The sequence below is a fragment of the Sus scrofa genome, chromosome 15 (assembly GCF_000003025.6).
Source record: "Sus scrofa isolate TJ Tabasco breed Duroc chromosome 15, Sscrofa11.1, whole genome shotgun sequence".
Classification (NCBI taxonomy): domain Eukaryota; kingdom Metazoa; phylum Chordata; class Mammalia; order Artiodactyla; family Suidae; genus Sus; species Sus scrofa.
In genome coordinates, this window is record NC_010457.5 from 134083422 (window position 1) to 134099986 (window position 16565).

The following is a 16565-nucleotide window of genomic DNA, read 5'->3' on the forward strand; positions in this document are numbered from 1 at the left end:
CTGCCAAAGGACTTGGTGTGGGAGTTGGCTTTTGGCTTTTGACCTGGGCTGGAACAAAGTTATTGGGTTTGGGTGGGAGTGGGAGGGTCCTGGCAGGACCCCTTTGGGGGCAGGAGTTTAAAGTTTGAGTGGATGGCGGCTCCCATTCTGGAGGCACAAGAGAGCCCGTGGGGAACTTGTGACAATACTGATACTCTATCCCACTGCAGATCTTTAAATAAGAATCCCTGGGGACTGACATGGCCCTTGGGGCCCTTTAAGAGTTTTCCTATGATTCTTATTATTTTATTTATTTATTTTTTATTTTTTGTCCTTTTAGGGCCACACCTGTGGCACATGGAGCTTCCCAGGCTAGGGGTCTAATCAGAGCTGTAGCTGCCCGCCTATGCTACAGCCATAGCCATGCCAGACCCAAGCCGTGTCTGCGACCTACACCACAGCTCACGGCAATGCCAGATCCTTAACCCAGTGAGCAAGGCCAGGGATCAAACCCGCAACCTCATGGTTCCTAGTCGGATTCATTTCTGCTGCGCCACAACAGGAACTCCAGTTCTCCTATGATTCTAAGATGCACCTAGGCTTGAGATCTATGAAAAGGTCAGAAAGAGAATGAGCTAATGTGTATCAAGTAGCCAGCTCCCATCCCAGGAGGTTTATTAAAACACAGATGGCTGGGCTCACTCCAGAGTTTTTGATTCGGCAGCTCTGAGGTGGAGCCATAGAATTTGCATTTCTAATAAGCTCCGGGGTGACACTGCTGCTGCTGGTCCAGGTATTACAGTGGAAAACCCCTGGGCCAGGACCGGCCTGGGAGGCAGAGTTCACGGTTGAGGTCAGGGAGGAGCAATGGCATGTTTCTGAAGAGGAGAGGGGCGGGCTCAGAAGAGGAAACGAGTGGAGGGGTGGCCTTGGACCCCTGAGGCTCCCCCTCAATCACAGACCATCATTACACTGGTGGGTGGGGGGAGTCAGGGCCCTTGGGGAGGGAGGAATGCCTGAACCCCTAACCAGAGAAGCTGGCCTCTCCCTCATTCTGTGACACACCTCCACTGCCCAGACTGGCCACTGACCACTCCTCTGGTCACTTCTTTCCCCAGCAAACTGAGGCCTTACTACTCCACAGAGGAAAATAGTGAGCTGATGGATATCGGTATACATTCTGTAATTTCTCTCCAACCTCCAGGAGAGAACAATGAGTCCATTAAGGTAGGTCCCTCTGGGCCCCTTTGTTTTCTGGGTCAGGGCTTGGAAGTTCACATGAGCCCACCATCCGGAACCCCCTGTGAGTGATCAGAGGCAGCAAACTGCAGCAGGCTCTATCAGTAAGGGTAAGGTCATGTTAGCTGATGTAAGAAATAAACCCCGAAATCTTTGTGGTTTAACAAGATGAAAGGTTATTTCTCACTCACATAAGGTTCAATTGGCAGCAGAGGTGGAGATGGGTCTGCTTCATGCAGTTATTCATGGACCTGGGCTGACAAAGTCCCCACCCACCATCTTCAAGGCATGGCTAACATCTTCCAGGTGCATGCGGGTACTGATATATCCATCTTGAGAGGTAAAGAGTCTTGAGAGATAGAGAGTCTGGAGGACTTATGAACTGCTTTGCCCAACTCCCATTGGCTAGAACTCAGTCACGTGGCTCCATCTGAATGCAAGGGGTCCTGGGATCTGTGGTCCCGGACTGGAGGGCTGTTTCCCAAATGCGGTGGAAAAGGAGGACAAATCTTTGGTGGACAGGTAGCCTTCTGTGCCTCAAAGCCCTGGCCCAGGATAAGGGATCAGGAGAACTGGGCTCTAGGAGGTCAGTTTCCACCTTTGCAAAATGGGTTCCTCTTGAGGTTGTTTTCTACATCATATGAGAGGCTAAGTAAAAAGAACTCAATCTGGGCAGAAGTTGAAGGGTGGTGATCAGACCCTGGTGTGGATCTGCACAGAGTCCTGGCGGGTGGCTGGGCGCCCCCATTGGTGCCCAGCTCTCCCCTCTCTTGGCCGCAGACCCTGTATGTGAACGCCTTGCATGCCCTGGAGCAGCTGATGGAGGGGCTCATGCAGAGACAGCTGGACCCCAAGGGCCTGCAGGAGATGGTGCATGTGAGTTGCCTGGACGGCCAGGAGGGATGGTCACACTTCCCAGAAGGCCAGCCTAAGGGTCAGACTCTTGCTGGGAAATGGGGTATGCGTTAAGAATTGACTTGGCAATTTTTTTAGATAAAACTTGACTAAAAAAGTTGCAAGAACAGTACAAAGAATTCATGTATATCTTTTGCCCAGATCCAAGATTCTTAATATCTTGTGACATTTTCTTTTTCTTTTTCTCATTATACACACCACACACACGCACACACACACTACTTTTGCGTCATGGAGAGTTGCAGACATTAAGAACGAGAACGTTCTTTGATACAGCAACAATGATGAAAATCAGGACATTTAATATTGATACGATGCTATATTCTAATATACATTCCATATTTATGTTTCACTACTTGTCCCATTAATGACATTTATAGGTATTTTCCCTGCAGACCCAGGATCTAATCTGGATTATGAGTTGCATTTAATCATCATGTCTCTTTAGTTTCTCTCCTTCAGTCTGGAACAATTCCTCAGACTGTTTTTGTCCTTCATCATCTTGGTATTTTTGAGGGGTCCTGGCAGGCTTCTGTTCACTTTCTTATTACTGAGTTTTCAGAGGTTTTATATATTCTGTAAACGAGTCCTTTATTAGATATGTGATTTTCAGATATATCGTTCTGGTCTGTGAGTTGTCTTTTCATTAATTTCACAGTGTGTTTTGAACAGCAGAAGTTTTTAATTTTGCTGAAGTCTAACTTATTTTTTCTTTTATGGATCATGATTTTGATGTCAGATCTAAAAGATTTTTGCCTAGCCCAAGGTCACAAAGATTTTCTCCTAGATTTTCTTCTAGAACTTGGTAGTTTCAGATTTTACAACTAAGGGTATGATAAATGTTTTTTTTAAGTTCTAAAATATGGATCAAAATTTATTTTAATTTTTTTTTACACATGGGTAACCAATTGTTTCAGCACTATTAGTTGGGAAGGCTGTCTTTTCTCCATTGAGTTACTTTTGCGTCTTTATTAAAGAATTAATAATTCCTTTATTAAGGAGTTAATTGGGAATTCCTGCTGTGGCATGGGGGAAACAGCAGGGGAACCTGACTAGTATCCATGAGGATGCAGGTTCAGTCCTTGGCCTCGCTCAGTGGGTTGGGTATCTGGCACTGCAGGGAGCTGTGGTATAGCTTGAAGATGCGGCTTGGATACCGTATTGCTGTGGCTGTGGTGTAGGCCAGTAGCTGCAGCTCCCATTCAACCCCTAGCCTGGGAACTTCTACATGCCTTGGGTGCAGCCTTAAAAAAAGGAAAAAAAACAGAGTTCCCATCATGGCTTAGTGGTTAATGAATCCGACTAGTATCCATGAAGACACGGGTTCGATCCCTGGCCTTGCTCAGTGGGTTAAGGATCCAGTGTTGCCGTCAGCTGTGGTGTAGGTCACAGATGCAGTTCAGATCCCAAGTTGCTGTGGCTGTGATGTAGGCCGGCAGCTGCAGCTCTGATTCTAGCCCAGGAACCTCCATATGTCATGGGTGTGGCCCTAAAAAAAAAAAGCAAGCAACCAACCAACCAAAATCTCAATTGACTACTTACGTGTGCATCTGTTCCTAGATATCTGTCCTGCTCCCGTGATGTATTGTCTGTGTTTACACCGATGTCATCTTGTCTTGATATCACAGTGTTAGAGTGAGTCTTGAAACTGGGAGCAGCTAGTACAAGCCCATCACTTTTGCTTTTTGCTGCTCCCTTCCACTCATCCTGATATGTTGCTTTCCAATTTTTATTTTCATGCAAAATGCAGCTTAACTTCTCTTTTGACTTGTCCTTTGACTCATGGGCCAGCTAGAAAATTCCAAATATTTGAGAGTTTTTCAGAGATCTTTTTGGTTTGGATCCTTAATTTAACTCCATTGTAGTCTGAGGACTTGCTTTGTTTAATTCAAATCCTTTTTAATCACATGAGACCTGTTTTGTTGCCCAGGCAAGGCCGATCTTGGTGAATGTTCTGTGAGTCCTTGGAGAGTATTCCGTTGCACTGGGTGGAGGGTTCAGACATATCAGTTAGGCCTGGTTGGTTGCCAGAGTTGTCCAGATTTTCTACATCCTTCCTGATTTCGTCTTCTTGATGATCAGTTACTGAGAAAGAGGTACTGAAATCTCTATCATTGTGGATTGGTTTATTTTTCCTTTTAGTTCCCGAGTTTTAGTTCGTGTTTTAAGCTCTGCCCTTGGGCACATGACCGCTTAGACCTTGGAGTGCAGGGGGGCTGTGCTCCTGGCTCTTTCTCCTGCAGCCAAACCTTTGGAACAAGGCCAAACACATCAGCCAAGCACCTTCCTGGTGAGGAGCCCGGGGCCGCTCTCTGCTCACAGCCTCATCGCCCTCGTGGTGCCCACCCCCGCCCCCCACGAAGGAACCAGAAGTATCTGGAACCACCCAGAGCTTTGAAAGTGGGACCCTGAGTGGGAGAGACGAGGAGAGCCGTAATGGCCAGGAAAGAGCTGGCCTCAGGATTTTAATGTTCCTTCCTGTGTTCTGGGCTCCACCTGCAGCTCCTGGAAAAGTGGATCTTGTCCGAGAGAGAATGGGAGCGGGAGAAGGCGATGAACCTTCATCTCCATCTCATGCAGATCTATGTCCAAAGCGTCGGTGTCTGCGTGAGTCGGGGAGACCCCAGCGCCCCAGTCCGCCACTCTCACATCCACAGAGCAAGGAGAGGAAATGATTTTGGAATCAAGATCTGCCCCTTGAAGAGCCCCCTGGGAGGAGCTGGCCTGGGGGCTCTGGGGGTGCTGAGGGATAGGACGGGCTGGGCGTGGTGTAGCCCCGGGTTTTGTGAGGCCTGAGGTTCACCCAGAGGTGAAGGCCCTCTTTAAGAAAAAGGAATGCATGGAGTTCCCATCATGGCTCGGCGGTAATGAGCCTGACTAGTATCCATGAGGACGTGGGTTTGATTCCTGGCCCTGCTCAGTGAGTTAAGGATCCTGTGTTGCCTTGAGCTGTGGTGTCGGTCACAGATGTGGCTCGGATCCTGTGTTGCTGTGGCCGTGGTGTAGGCTGGCAGCTGCATCTTTCATTCAACCCCTAGCCTGGGAACTTCCATGCGCCATGAGTGTGGCCCTAAAAAGACAAAACCAAAAAAAAAAAAAAAAAAAGAAAAGAAGAAAAAGAAAGGGATACACAATTATGAATACCACATTCATTAGGAAAGTGAGTGTCTACTAAGAATGAGAAAATAAATCACCAAAAATCATGAATTTTACAAAGCTTGGCAAATACTACAGACATCACAAAATCTAGAAAGCATGACTTTTTGGTTCATCAAGCATCTGACAGTATTGGCACGAGGATGATGGGGGTTCTGTCCCTCATATCTTGGGGTCGATGCACATTGAGAACAAGGTGTGCAGGACCCCCGTCCTGGAGCACCATCCAGGTGGGACCCAGGCCCAGTGAAGCGAGGCTGGAGCCAAGTGGAGTTCCCTGGTGACCTAGTCGGTTAAGGACCCAGCATGATCATGGCAGCAGCTCTGGTCGCTGCTGTAGCATGCGCATTCAATCTCAGGCCCTGCAACTCCTGCATGCATGCCGTGGGCATGGCCAGGAAAAAACAGTAAAAGACTACTGCTAGGTAACATTTGAGGCCAGGTGCCCTGCAGAATGCATCACCTTCATTCCCGTGGTGTTGATGCTCCCTAAAAGAAGAGGCCCCATTATCATCTCTGATTTTCAGATGAGGAGCACGAGGGCCTGAGGCTAAATACCCACCCAAGTCACAGAGCTAGTGAGTAGGGAAGTTAAGATTTGAAGCCAGGGATCAGTTATAGAAACAAGGCAGGTGCTCAGACAAGGGGTGCATTCTGAGCAGGCTCCTCGGATCCTGGCTGCTCAGCCTCCAGTGGCCCAGTGGTGGGGCTTGGGGCCGGAAGCTCGGGCTTCCCAGATGGCGGTGCTTTGAGAGCGGGGCCCATCCTCTCTGACTGCTGGTTGCAGTGCCCTTGGGTAGCACCCGATGTGCTCGGTGGGTCAGAGGGTGTGAGCCTTGTGGTCTCCTGTCCCTCAGATCCCCCTGAAGCTGGGGCAGTTTGGCTCCCTGGTCGGACTCATCGCCCCATGCACCTGTGACTCCCACAGAAGAACCCGCCTGGCCTCCATGGATGTCCTGTCCAGCCTGCTGGATCTTCACGGTATGGGGAAGGCGGTCATCAAGATCAGCCTCTCCAGGCCAGGAGGGAGGGCTGACCTCAGGGGTGTTGGTTGTGGGGCTGTCCTGGGGGAGGCAGTGTGGCCTCTCTGTGTAGACAAACAAGAGCGACGGGCAGGGATGGCGGGGGGGTGGGGGTTGCAGAGTTCACTGAGAGGCTGTGGTGGCTTCTGGAGGGAGAGGCTCATTGGTTTAGCCGACTCACTGAGGGCATGTCCTGGGCACTGAGGGGCCCTGGTGGGACAGGGTCATCTCACAGATAGCAAGGATGCAGCAGAACTGGCCAGAGATGGGAGGGCGGTGGGGGGACCTTCAGAGGGGGAGAGTTTGCCTCTGGCTTGGCAGCTGGTAGAGTGTCCCTCTAAGCCTCCATAGAGGTGGTCCGAGGGGCGAGGCAAGAAGGACGGGACATCCAGAGGCTGCAGGGCTCTACAGTCCCGTGGAACCAAGGCCTCCAGGGCCGGGGCAGGAGGCCGCCATGATGCTGGCCCTCTGTCCAGGCTGACTGTGTCTGAAATTGTATTCCCACCAGCAAGCCAGACCTGCTCCTCCTGGGGTGCTTCCAAGGAGCTGGAGCTTGAGAAATGTAAGGAGGACCTGCAGGGCTCGGACACGGAGAAGTTGGTCAGTGCATCCTCCAGAATCGCCAAGGTGATGAAGCCCAGAAGGCTGTGTGGGCCGTGGCCTGCGGGCGCCTGGGCCACCTTGGGAGGCCGGGCCTTGCACGACGCCCATCCCCCTCTGAGGTCAGGGTTTCCCTTGGTCCAATCATGGGCCATCCTGGGTGTTAAAATGGCCTGTGATGTGTAAGCTCGCCTCCGTGGGGCCCGGCACATGGAAGGCGCTTAACAGCCCTCAGCTGTCTTCTCTTTGTCCCCATCATGTGCTGCACGGAGGGGTCCCAGAAGGACTGAGTCAGAGGCCCTGCATGCAGGCGGGAGGATGGCGTATTAGTGAGAGAAAGTGCCCATAGCCGCCCAAACTCTGGGGGCCGCAGAGGGGCAAGGTCCCTTCTGCCTCAGGGGGCAGAGGAGGCTCTGTGGAGCACGGGGGCTTGTGCATGGGCAGGACAGGTCAAGGGCATGAGGGCTCAGGGCACACCCCGAGGGAAGGCTGCAGGACAGTAAGGTCAGGACAGGGAGGGTTTGGGGAGACGCTTCCTGTCTGGGGTTCAGTGGGGTGGGCCAAGCCATAGGAAGAGGGAGAGCTTGGGGTGCCTCCCCGAGGCTTTGCAGTTGGGTGACAACGAGCAGGCCGGTGATTGAGAGGCTGGGTGGCGAGGCTGGAGGAGGCTGTGCCATGGTTGGAGAGAGGATGGGGGCCTGGGCTGGGGCTGTGATAAAGGAGCAGAGTTGTCCGCGGAGACAGGAGGGCCCAGGGTCTTCGGGGCTTGGTTGTCGGACCCCGGAAACAGGCTGCTCTGGTTTTAGGTGGCCTGCTTGCAGTTTAATTGCGATGAGGTGGTCGCGCTTATCCAGAAGCTCTGTGAGAACATCGGGGCCATGGACCTCCAGCATGACAAGGCCTCCGTCACCTGGATCGGCATCTTCCTCCAGATGCGGGTCAAGGAGCTGGAGGACAAGGTGACAGCACGCTGGCTGCATCACCTGGGGCCCGGGGCTGCCCGTGCACACAGTCTACAGGGACGGCAAGGGCCCAGCCTTGCTTGCTGAGCATTCCCTATGCCCTGCCACCCTCCCACCCCCCAAGTCCATGGTTATGAAGAAGAGGAGGAAGTAGGGTTCTAGAACAAGAAAGAATATGTTGGGAGTTCCCTGGTGGTCTAATGGTTAGGATTTGGTGCTTTCCCTGCTGCAGATGGGGTTTAATCCCTGGTCTGGGAACTGAGATCCTACATTGCTGCACGCTATGGCCAAAAAAAGTTGTGATTTCATTGGTATGTGTGTTGCCAAAACTAGAAAGGATCAGTAGTTCATGCCGAAGGTGGAATTGTACATGGCCATTCAAATCAAATATTAAGAAAAAGAGGAGTTCCCGTCGTGGCGCAGTGGTTAACGAATCTGACCAGGAACCATGAGGTTGCGGGTTCCATCTCTGGCCTTGCTTAGTGGGTTAAGGATCTGGCATTGCTGTGGCTCTGGCATAGGCCAGCGGCTACAGCTCCGATTGGACCCTTAGCCTGGGAACCTCCCTATGCCGCGGTGCAGCCCTGGAAAAGGCAAAAAGCCAAAAAAAAAAAAAAAAGAACATGTTGAAGATGGCTTATCAGTAAGTGGACGGTGGGCTGGAGGCCTGAGCTCTCTCTCTTAGAGCAGCACACCGCCTCCCATGAGGAAAACCTGATAAAATCTAGGATGAGATCAGAAGGTGTGTGGGAAGGAGTGCTGGCAGTTATCCTACCCACTGTCCAGCTGGGCAAGAAGAGGGGTGTGCAGTGGGATGAGGGCAGGTGGTCCTTGGGGGCCAGGCTGCCTGGTGATGCCCCAGCCCCTCCCAGGTGGCCGAGATCCTGGGCGCCATCCTGGTCCACCTGCCGGTGGTGGACCAGCCGGAGGTGCGGCGCCTCCTCATCGAGGGCATCCTGCTGCTGGCGCATCACCACCAGGAGACCGTGCTCACATCGCTCCTGCGGCAGCCGCTGCCCATGGAGAGGTGAGTGCCCTGGGGGTGGGGCCCTCTGTGCCACCCAGACCATGCCGGACTCATCCCAGGAGGCTAGGGCCTTGACTGGCACCTTGTCCAACCCCCGGGCGGGTCAAACCCTCTCCTTGCATCTCCGGGGGTGGTACAGCATCTGGGAACCTGGACTCAGAGCCTGGATGTTACAGCACCATCTTCCCAAGCTGGAGTCCCGACCCCACAGTGCCTCACGTGTCCTGGTCCCCCCCTCGGGGCTCTTCCCTGGGCAGCCCTTTCCTTCCCCTGGAGGACAGAGCTCCGGGCTGGATCAACCACAGGACGTGGCCCCCAAGGGCTGAGCAGGCCTCTGGAGAAGCCCCACTCTGTCCTCCTTCCCCTAAATGGGGCCCTGAGAGGGAAGTGACTAGTCCAGTGCCCAAGAGATAAAGTGACAGAGCCCCAGGCCACTCAGGTGGCCTCAAGGTAAAGCGATACAAACCCTGTGATCTTGACAAATGGTACCCAGACCCTGCGTCTCTATCACAGTGTTGTACAAGCAGCTGGTACCATCTCACCAGTTTGAGGAGTGATTGTGCCGGGATGGTGCTGGAGTCCTCTGAGGAGGGCCCAGAAAGAGGGGGGGGGGTAGGTGTCCTCCGAGCAGTGGAAACTGAGGAGCAAAGGGCAGCCTTGAGACTTGGTGGAGAGAGACGCGGCAGATACTGCAGAAGATGCTGGATGCAGAGACTAATTTTGAGCACAGGCGTCAGATCCAGAACCTCCTGGGCTGCCCCATGTGAAAGGATGGACTGGCTCCGCCCTGGAGGTGCTTCTCAGAAGGGCAGCCCTGCCCCAGGTGCAGCTCAGAGGGCAGTGCAGGTGGCTTGATTTAAGGAGATTAACCCCTCTCTGAGCCATGCTGGGCTGAGGCCATTGGCTGGCTGGCTGGCTTACACTGCATGAGTTAGCTATCACCGTGTAACAAATTGCACCAACTTGGAAGCTTGGAACTGCAGGCATTTATCATCTCTTGGTTTGCATGGGTTAAGAGCTGGGGCTTGGCCTCCCTGAGATCCAGCCTCCAGAGTCCTGCCCCTACTCAGGGGCCTGCCTGCCTGGGGGTCCACAGGGGCTCTGACCTGCTAGGGCACATGACCCCAAACACACAGTTTTATCCCCTGTCTTTGGCTAGCCACCTGACGGAGGTGTGGCTGGCTGTGGCGGAGAATGTGCCTTTTGCCCGGACGATGCTGCATGGGCTGATGGGCCGGCTGCAGTCGAGGTTCACGCCCAGGGTCAATGCCACCTCCAAGGCTGACATCTGGCGCCTGGCCGCGGTGGACCCTCTGATGGTGAGTCACGGGGCAGGTGCTCCTTGGGGGCTCAGTAGGAGCCCTGACACCTCTGGCCCTCCTCTCTGCAGACGCTCTGCACCATCCACCTTCTCATTGAAAAGATGGACGACAAGCTCCCGGACCTTTTCCCGGAGCTTGTCTACACCCTCCTGCTGCAGCTCAGCAGCAGCCAGGGGCCGGAGGCTGTGTCGCCCGTCCTGAAGACATGGAGACTCGTCCACAAGGGGACCCTCCCTGAGGAGATCAACCCTCAAAGGTGCTCTCGGGGAGGGGTGGGGGTTGTGTAAGGCAGTGGGCCTGGGCTGGATGCAGCCTCTTAGAAGTCACTGGACTCCAACTGTCACCTCCACTGAGAGGCCCTCATTGTCCCCTCCCGGTGGGAGAAGTTTCTGGAAGCTGATCTGACTCATGACCCTCCCGCCCATGAGTCCTGTACAGTGTGATTTTCAGTTTGCAGACTCACGTCTCCCACCATCACTCTTGGCCCCTTGAGCAAGGCCCTGCCCGTGTTGGGTGGCCTATTCACAGACCTGGGTGCAGAGCTTTGCCCATCGGAGGCAGGGCAGGTGCTCATGGCAGGGCAGCCACATCGTGACACAGCCCCGCCTTCTTCCAGGGTGGCAATCAAATCCATGCAGCTCTTGTTCAGGAGACTCAGAGGCGACCTGCTGCTTTACATCCTGGAAGAGCAGGATGTGTGGACGCTCCTGGAAAGCAGCTCAACGTTCCTACAAGGAGTCAGCTTGCTGGCCAGGTGGGCACCCGGCTCTATGGGGTGGGGACAGAGGCATCTTCTTGCTGGGAGGTCTGGGTCGTGGCTGAATGCCTCGCTCTGAGAGACTGCCATGTCCCACATCCCATACTCTGGGTGGCGGGAGGGGGCAGGGCCAAGGGAAGCTTTTCTTGCAGCCCTTCCTGCTCCAAGGCAAGAAAGTAAGGTCTGAGCTACGTGCGGTGTGTCTGAGGCCACGTAGGGCTTCTGAGCTGGGCCAGGACTGCAGGACTAGGAGTTCCTTCCCAGGTCCTGAGCTCTCTCTCTCTCTCTCTCTCTTTTTTTTTCCTTCTGCTTTTTAAGGCCACCTCCTAGGCATATGGAGGTTCCCAGGCTAGGGGTTGAATCGGAGCTACAGCTATCGGCCTACAGCATAGCCACAGCTACTCAGGATCTGAGCCACGTCTGTGACCTACACCACAGCTCACGGCAATGCCAGATCCTTAACCCACTGAGCAAGGCCGGGGGTTGAACTATATCCTCATGGATGCTAGTTGGGTTTGTTACTGCTGAGCCACGATGGGAACTCCCTGAGCGCTCTTGACTAGCCCTTGTTCTGGTCCCTTTTTATAAAAAGGAGATGGAGTGTCAGTACTTCGGGGACCTCCTGACCTAGGTGATCCAGCCCTGGGCGCCCTGCTGCAGAGCACTGTGCCCGGCAGGAGCTGAGGTGCCCCCTCACCCCCACCCCCGACCATGGTGCTGTCCCCCTACAGGCTGTGCCTGCGGAACGCCGAGGGCTACCAGCAGAGGCTGTCGGAGCTGGTGCTCAGGGGCATGGCCTCGGAGGTCCTGAGCTGCCGCATCAGCAGCACAGCGGTCTGCGTGGAAGTATGGCTGTGGGTGGGCTAGGGGGGCTGGAGGGCTGAGGTGCAGGAAGGGGGTGGTCGATCCCCTGGGCTCTCCTGGAGGCCCATCTCAGGGAGGTGCCCAGGGCTGAGAGGCACCTGAATCCAGGGGAGGGAGCAGGCGAACATCCCCCGTTTGTGTGTTCATTCACTCCTTCACTCCAGTGGTCTGGGGCGGGTACTGTGGCAAAAGGGGCTGAGACATGGCCTGTGCCCTGAAGCATAGCAGCCACGTGATGTGTGACGGTGTGTGACGTGGTGAGTGCCAGCAGTGCCCGGGCCGGAGCAGGGCTTCCTTGGGGAAGGTTTGGCAGGAGGGCCTGGCCAGGAGGAAGGCCAGGAGAGAGGGCCCAGTACCCTTCCTCCATGCACTCAGGACTTTGGGAAGAAGTGGCCGGAAAGCTTTTAGGAGAAATTCTGTTGGCTGCCCGATGCCCAGGATGCTGTAGGACCCAACCGTTGACCTAAAACGAGACAGTGAACTTGATCTATAAAGGGCCAGAGTAGGAGTTCCCATTCGTGGCTTGGTTAACGAATCTGACTAGAAACCATGAGGTTGCAGGTTCGATCCCTGGCCTTGCTCAGTGGGTTAAGGATCCAGCGTTGCCGTGAGCTGTGGTGTAGGTCGCAGATGCGACTCGGATCCCGAGTTGCTGTGACTGTGGTGTAGGCCTGTGGCTACAGCTCCTATTCGACCCCTAGCCTGGGAACCTCCATATGCCACAGGAGTGGCCCAAGAAAATGGCAAAAAGACAAAAAAAAAAAGGGGGGGGGGCCAGAATAATTCATTCTTCAGTTTTGGGGTCTCCCATTCGGTGTCTAGTTTAAGGTTCATAAATCACATCCATGTGTGCACACACACTGACACCCCTGCACACACGCATGCCAGAGGGTCCTGAGGTCCCGGCGTTTTGAGTGCTAGGCCTGCCCTGACTCTGAATCTCAGAAGAGTGGAATCCATCCTTGGGGTACATTTCTGCTCAGACACCGTGGGCGCCACGGCGCCTGCACACGGTGGCTGCCTCCCTCCCGTTAACTGAAGGAATGACTAAGGAATGAGGCTGTTCATACAGGTAAGGGGCTTGCCTAGGATTTCCCACGCGTTTTTTGCATTTCCAAACTGTCACAGCGTCCCCGTGAGGCAAGTGCTGGTATTGCCCCCTTTTAGCCGATGAGAAAACCGGCTGGGAGGGGTGGCGGGACGTACCAGGGTCCCACGGCTGGCAGGCTGGCAGGCGGAGGGGCCAAGAGCGGGTCCTGGGCGCTGGGGCTCAGAGTCCGCTCCGGTTCACAGAGAGACGGTGCTGCACGTCGAGCTTCCCCCACACGTCCTGTCCTGTGGCTGAGACGTGCGCTGATCTTGGGGGTGACTGTAAAAAGTTCTCCTTTCCAGTTCATGAGAGACCCGATCCTCTACCGGGAGAAGCTGCTGAAGCCGGCGGTGCTGATGCTGGAGAAGGGTGTGGACCAGGAGGACGAGGCCCTGCGGGTGCTCTCTCTGCGCGCCCTCGGGAACATGGCCCTCGGTGCCCCCAGGAAGGTCTGCGCCCAACCCTGAGCTCAGGGCCCTGGGGTGCAGTGCCCGGGGGCTTGAGGGACCAGGGCTGGAGTGTCTCGGTCCGTGGTGGGGGTGGGGGCTGACGGCTCCCCTTCCCCCCAGGTGAGGCAGTACCGGAAGCTCTTACTGGAGAAGTGCCTGTGCTCCCTGAGGGGGCCGGTGAGCCCCAGCGTGACCTCCGAGGGCATGGAGGCCCTGGCCAAGGTCCTGGCGGAACTGCGGGAGGGGGACGTGGGGTCTGCCTTCGACGCCATCTCTGAGCGGTGCAGAACCTTCTTTGACAATGTGAGTCCACGTGGGAGCCTTGCCCCGCCCCGCTCTGGCTCTGGTGTGGGCCCCACAAATGGCTGCTGGGGAGAGGAGTGGGCACTTCTAGTCCCCAGAGAAGAGATGTGCTGTGAAGCAGGAAGGGCTCAGGTGCAACTCGGCACTGATGTGTTGGTTGACTGATCGTGACATTTGGAAAAAATAAAAAATCTTGTTCTAGGGAGTTCCCATTGTGGCTCAGTGGTAACAAACCTGACTAGTATCCATAAGCATGTGGGTTCGATCCCTGGCCTCACTCAGTGGGTTACAGATCCAGCCTTGCTGTGATCTGTGGTGTAGGTCGCAGATGCATCTTGGATCCAGCCTGTGGAAGTTCCATATGCTGTGGGTGTGGCACTAAAAAAAAAAATCTTGTTCTAGGGCCCATGGGACCCTCCTCTCCTACTCCCTCCCCCCGTTTTTTGGACCACTCCAAGGCACATGGAGTTCCTGGACCCGGGATAAGATCCAAGCAGCAGTTGTGATCTGTGTCATAGCAGCACTGGATCCTTTAGCCTACTGCGCCAGGCCGGGGAGCAAACCTGAGTCTTGGTGCTGTAGAAACACTGCCCATCCTGTTGCACCACAGCAGAAACTCCCCTCTTCCCCTGCTTTTTTTTTTTCTTTTTAGGGCCGCACCTGTATCATATGGAGGTTCCCAAGTTAGGTGTTGAATCAGAGCTACAGCTGCCGGCCTACGCTACAGCCACAGCAACGTGGGATCCGACCTGCATCTGCAAACCTACACCACAGCTCATGACAATATCAGATCCCCGACCCAATGAGCAAGGCCAGGGTTTGAACCTGCATCCTCATGGATGCTAGACAGGTTTGTTACCTGTGAGCCACAATAGGAACTCCTCTCCTGTTTTTTTTAAAAGAAATTATTTTAGGAGTTCCTGTCATGGCACAGTGGTTAACAAATCTGACTAGAAACCATGAGGTTGCAGGTTCGATCCCTGGCCTTGCTTAGTGGGTTGAGGATCCGGCGTTGCTGTGAGCTGTGGTGTAGGTCGCAGACACGGCTCAGATCCTGAGGTGCTGTGGCTCTGGCGTAGGCTGGCGGATACAGCTCTGATTAGACCCCTAGCCTGGGAATCTCTATATGCTGTGGGAGCAGTCCTAGAAAAGGCAAAAAGACAAAAAAAAAAAAAAAAAAAGAAAAAAAAAGAAAGAAATTATTTTATTGAAGTTTAGTTGATTTACAATTTTGTGTTCATTTCTGGTGTACAGCAAAGTGATTTGGTTATACATGTATATATTCTTTTTCATTTTCTTTCCTATTATGGTTTATTGCAGGGCATTGAATATAGTTTCCTTGCTATGCAGTAGGACTTTGTGGCTGATCCATTCCCCTGCTGTTTATTCCTCGCAACACAAATGCTTCCTGGGCGGCTGTGTGTTGGGGTGGGGACTCTGCTAGGCAGTGATGTGTGCAGGTCACAAACACCAGAATCCTGCCCAGTCCTGAGCCCACAGGGGAGACTCCATCCTGATGGAAAGACCCAGAAGGCTTCTCAGGGGCCAAGGCATTTAAAAGGGTCCACGGAGGATGGCTGGGGTTTTGCTGGACTCTTTGTTTCTCAAATTTCAGAACTTGTCTGTTCATCTCGGCTGCAGGAGAGTGAGCTGCTGCGTTTAAAAGCCTTCGTCCTCTTTGGGAAGCTGGCAAAAGTGGTCGGGATTTCCAAGAAGCATTTCTTCAAAGAGGAAGTGAAGAAAGCCTGGGTGCCCCTCATGCTGCACTGCCAGGACCCCTGCTCTGACGCAGCCCAGGTAAGACAGCCCTCAGCTTTGCATCCAAAGCCCAGGGCCCGCAGTCTCCAGCAGGAACCCATGCTTGGGGTCTGCGGGCTCAGCTGGCCAGGCATCCCCCGCTGCCCTGTCTTTCCAAAAGCCCAGAGGCCACAGTCTGCTGATTCCTCCTGCCAGGCCGGGAATGGGCGGGTCAAGAAGACCTGCAAACCGGCTTAATGAGGAGTCTCGGCTCTGTGGGGGAAACGCAGCTTAATTTCCTTCTCCTGATGTCACCTGCAGGTGCCTTCACCAATCACCTTCTTCTGCCGGTTTCTAGAAGTTGCCATCACTTTTAGAAATTATGGCTCCATTGTGTTTAATGCTCAGGCTCACCTTGGACGTTCCTGCTGTGGCTCAGTGGGTTAAGAACCCAATTAGTATCCATGAGGACGCGGGTTTGATCCCTGGCCTCGCTCAGCAGGTTAAGGATCCGGTGTTGCTGTGAGCTGTGGTGTAGCTTGCAGCTGAGGCTGGGATCTGGCGTTGCCGTGGCTGTGGTGTAGGCCGGCAGCTGCAGCTCCAATTGGACCCCTAGCCTGGGAACTTCCATATGCCATGAGTGCGGCCCTAGAAAGAAAAAGCAAAACAAAACCAAAGCCACCTTAAACCTCTCCTCCCTGGAGCCCGTGGGGTGGGCTTGCACCGGGGCTGCCGGGCCCTCCAACCATGTTCCCCCCTCCCAAGGCCCAGCTCCTCCATGGCTTTGGGGTGTGAGGAGGGAGGGGGAGCCCCATGCCCCTCACTTAGCTGCTGCCTCTCAGGCTAACACTGCCTGGCTAGGGACACACGTGTGTGGAACCCTTCACCCCACACGCCACCTGTGACCCTGACTTCTGTCTTCTCTGCTCCCTGTCTCCTCACAGGGACTGTGGAGGGCGTGGTGGGGAAGTGGCTGAGATTAGGGGTGGGTCTGCCACCTCCCAGTGAGACGTGGGGTTACAGCTGGCCCAAGTGCGGGGTCCTCAACACAGCACCTGCAGCTAGTGCCTTAGCCCCAGTTCTGGGCCACATGTCCCCCCAGTCCTGCTGCTGAGGGCTGAGGCTTCCACGTGGGGGCAGAGG

The 16565-nt window shown here is 54.4% G+C and overlaps 1 protein-coding gene across 1 annotated transcript in view; it reads left to right on the top strand.

Moving 5' to 3' along the window:
• The window catches only part of MROH2A (maestro heat like repeat family member 2A), a 49372-nt gene that overhangs the window by 29538 nt on the left and 3269 nt on the right, over positions 1-16565 (top strand). Inside the window, exons 25-38 of the mRNA XM_013984614.2 lie at positions 1098-1206; positions 1999-2094; positions 4636-4740; positions 6147-6270; positions 6820-6938; positions 7718-7870; positions 8746-8900; positions 10060-10219; positions 10291-10478; positions 10839-10976; positions 11711-11825; positions 13236-13382; positions 13503-13685; positions 15327-15482. Of these exons, the coding sequence (XP_013840068.2) occupies positions 1098-1206; positions 1999-2094; positions 4636-4740; positions 6147-6270; positions 6820-6938; positions 7718-7870; positions 8746-8900; positions 10060-10219; positions 10291-10478; positions 10839-10976; positions 11711-11825; positions 13236-13382; positions 13503-13685; positions 15327-15482 (1948 nt within the window). The remainder of the gene's footprint in view (positions 1-1097; positions 1207-1998; positions 2095-4635; positions 4741-6146; positions 6271-6819; positions 6939-7717; positions 7871-8745; positions 8901-10059; positions 10220-10290; positions 10479-10838; positions 10977-11710; positions 11826-13235; positions 13383-13502; positions 13686-15326; positions 15483-16565) is intronic.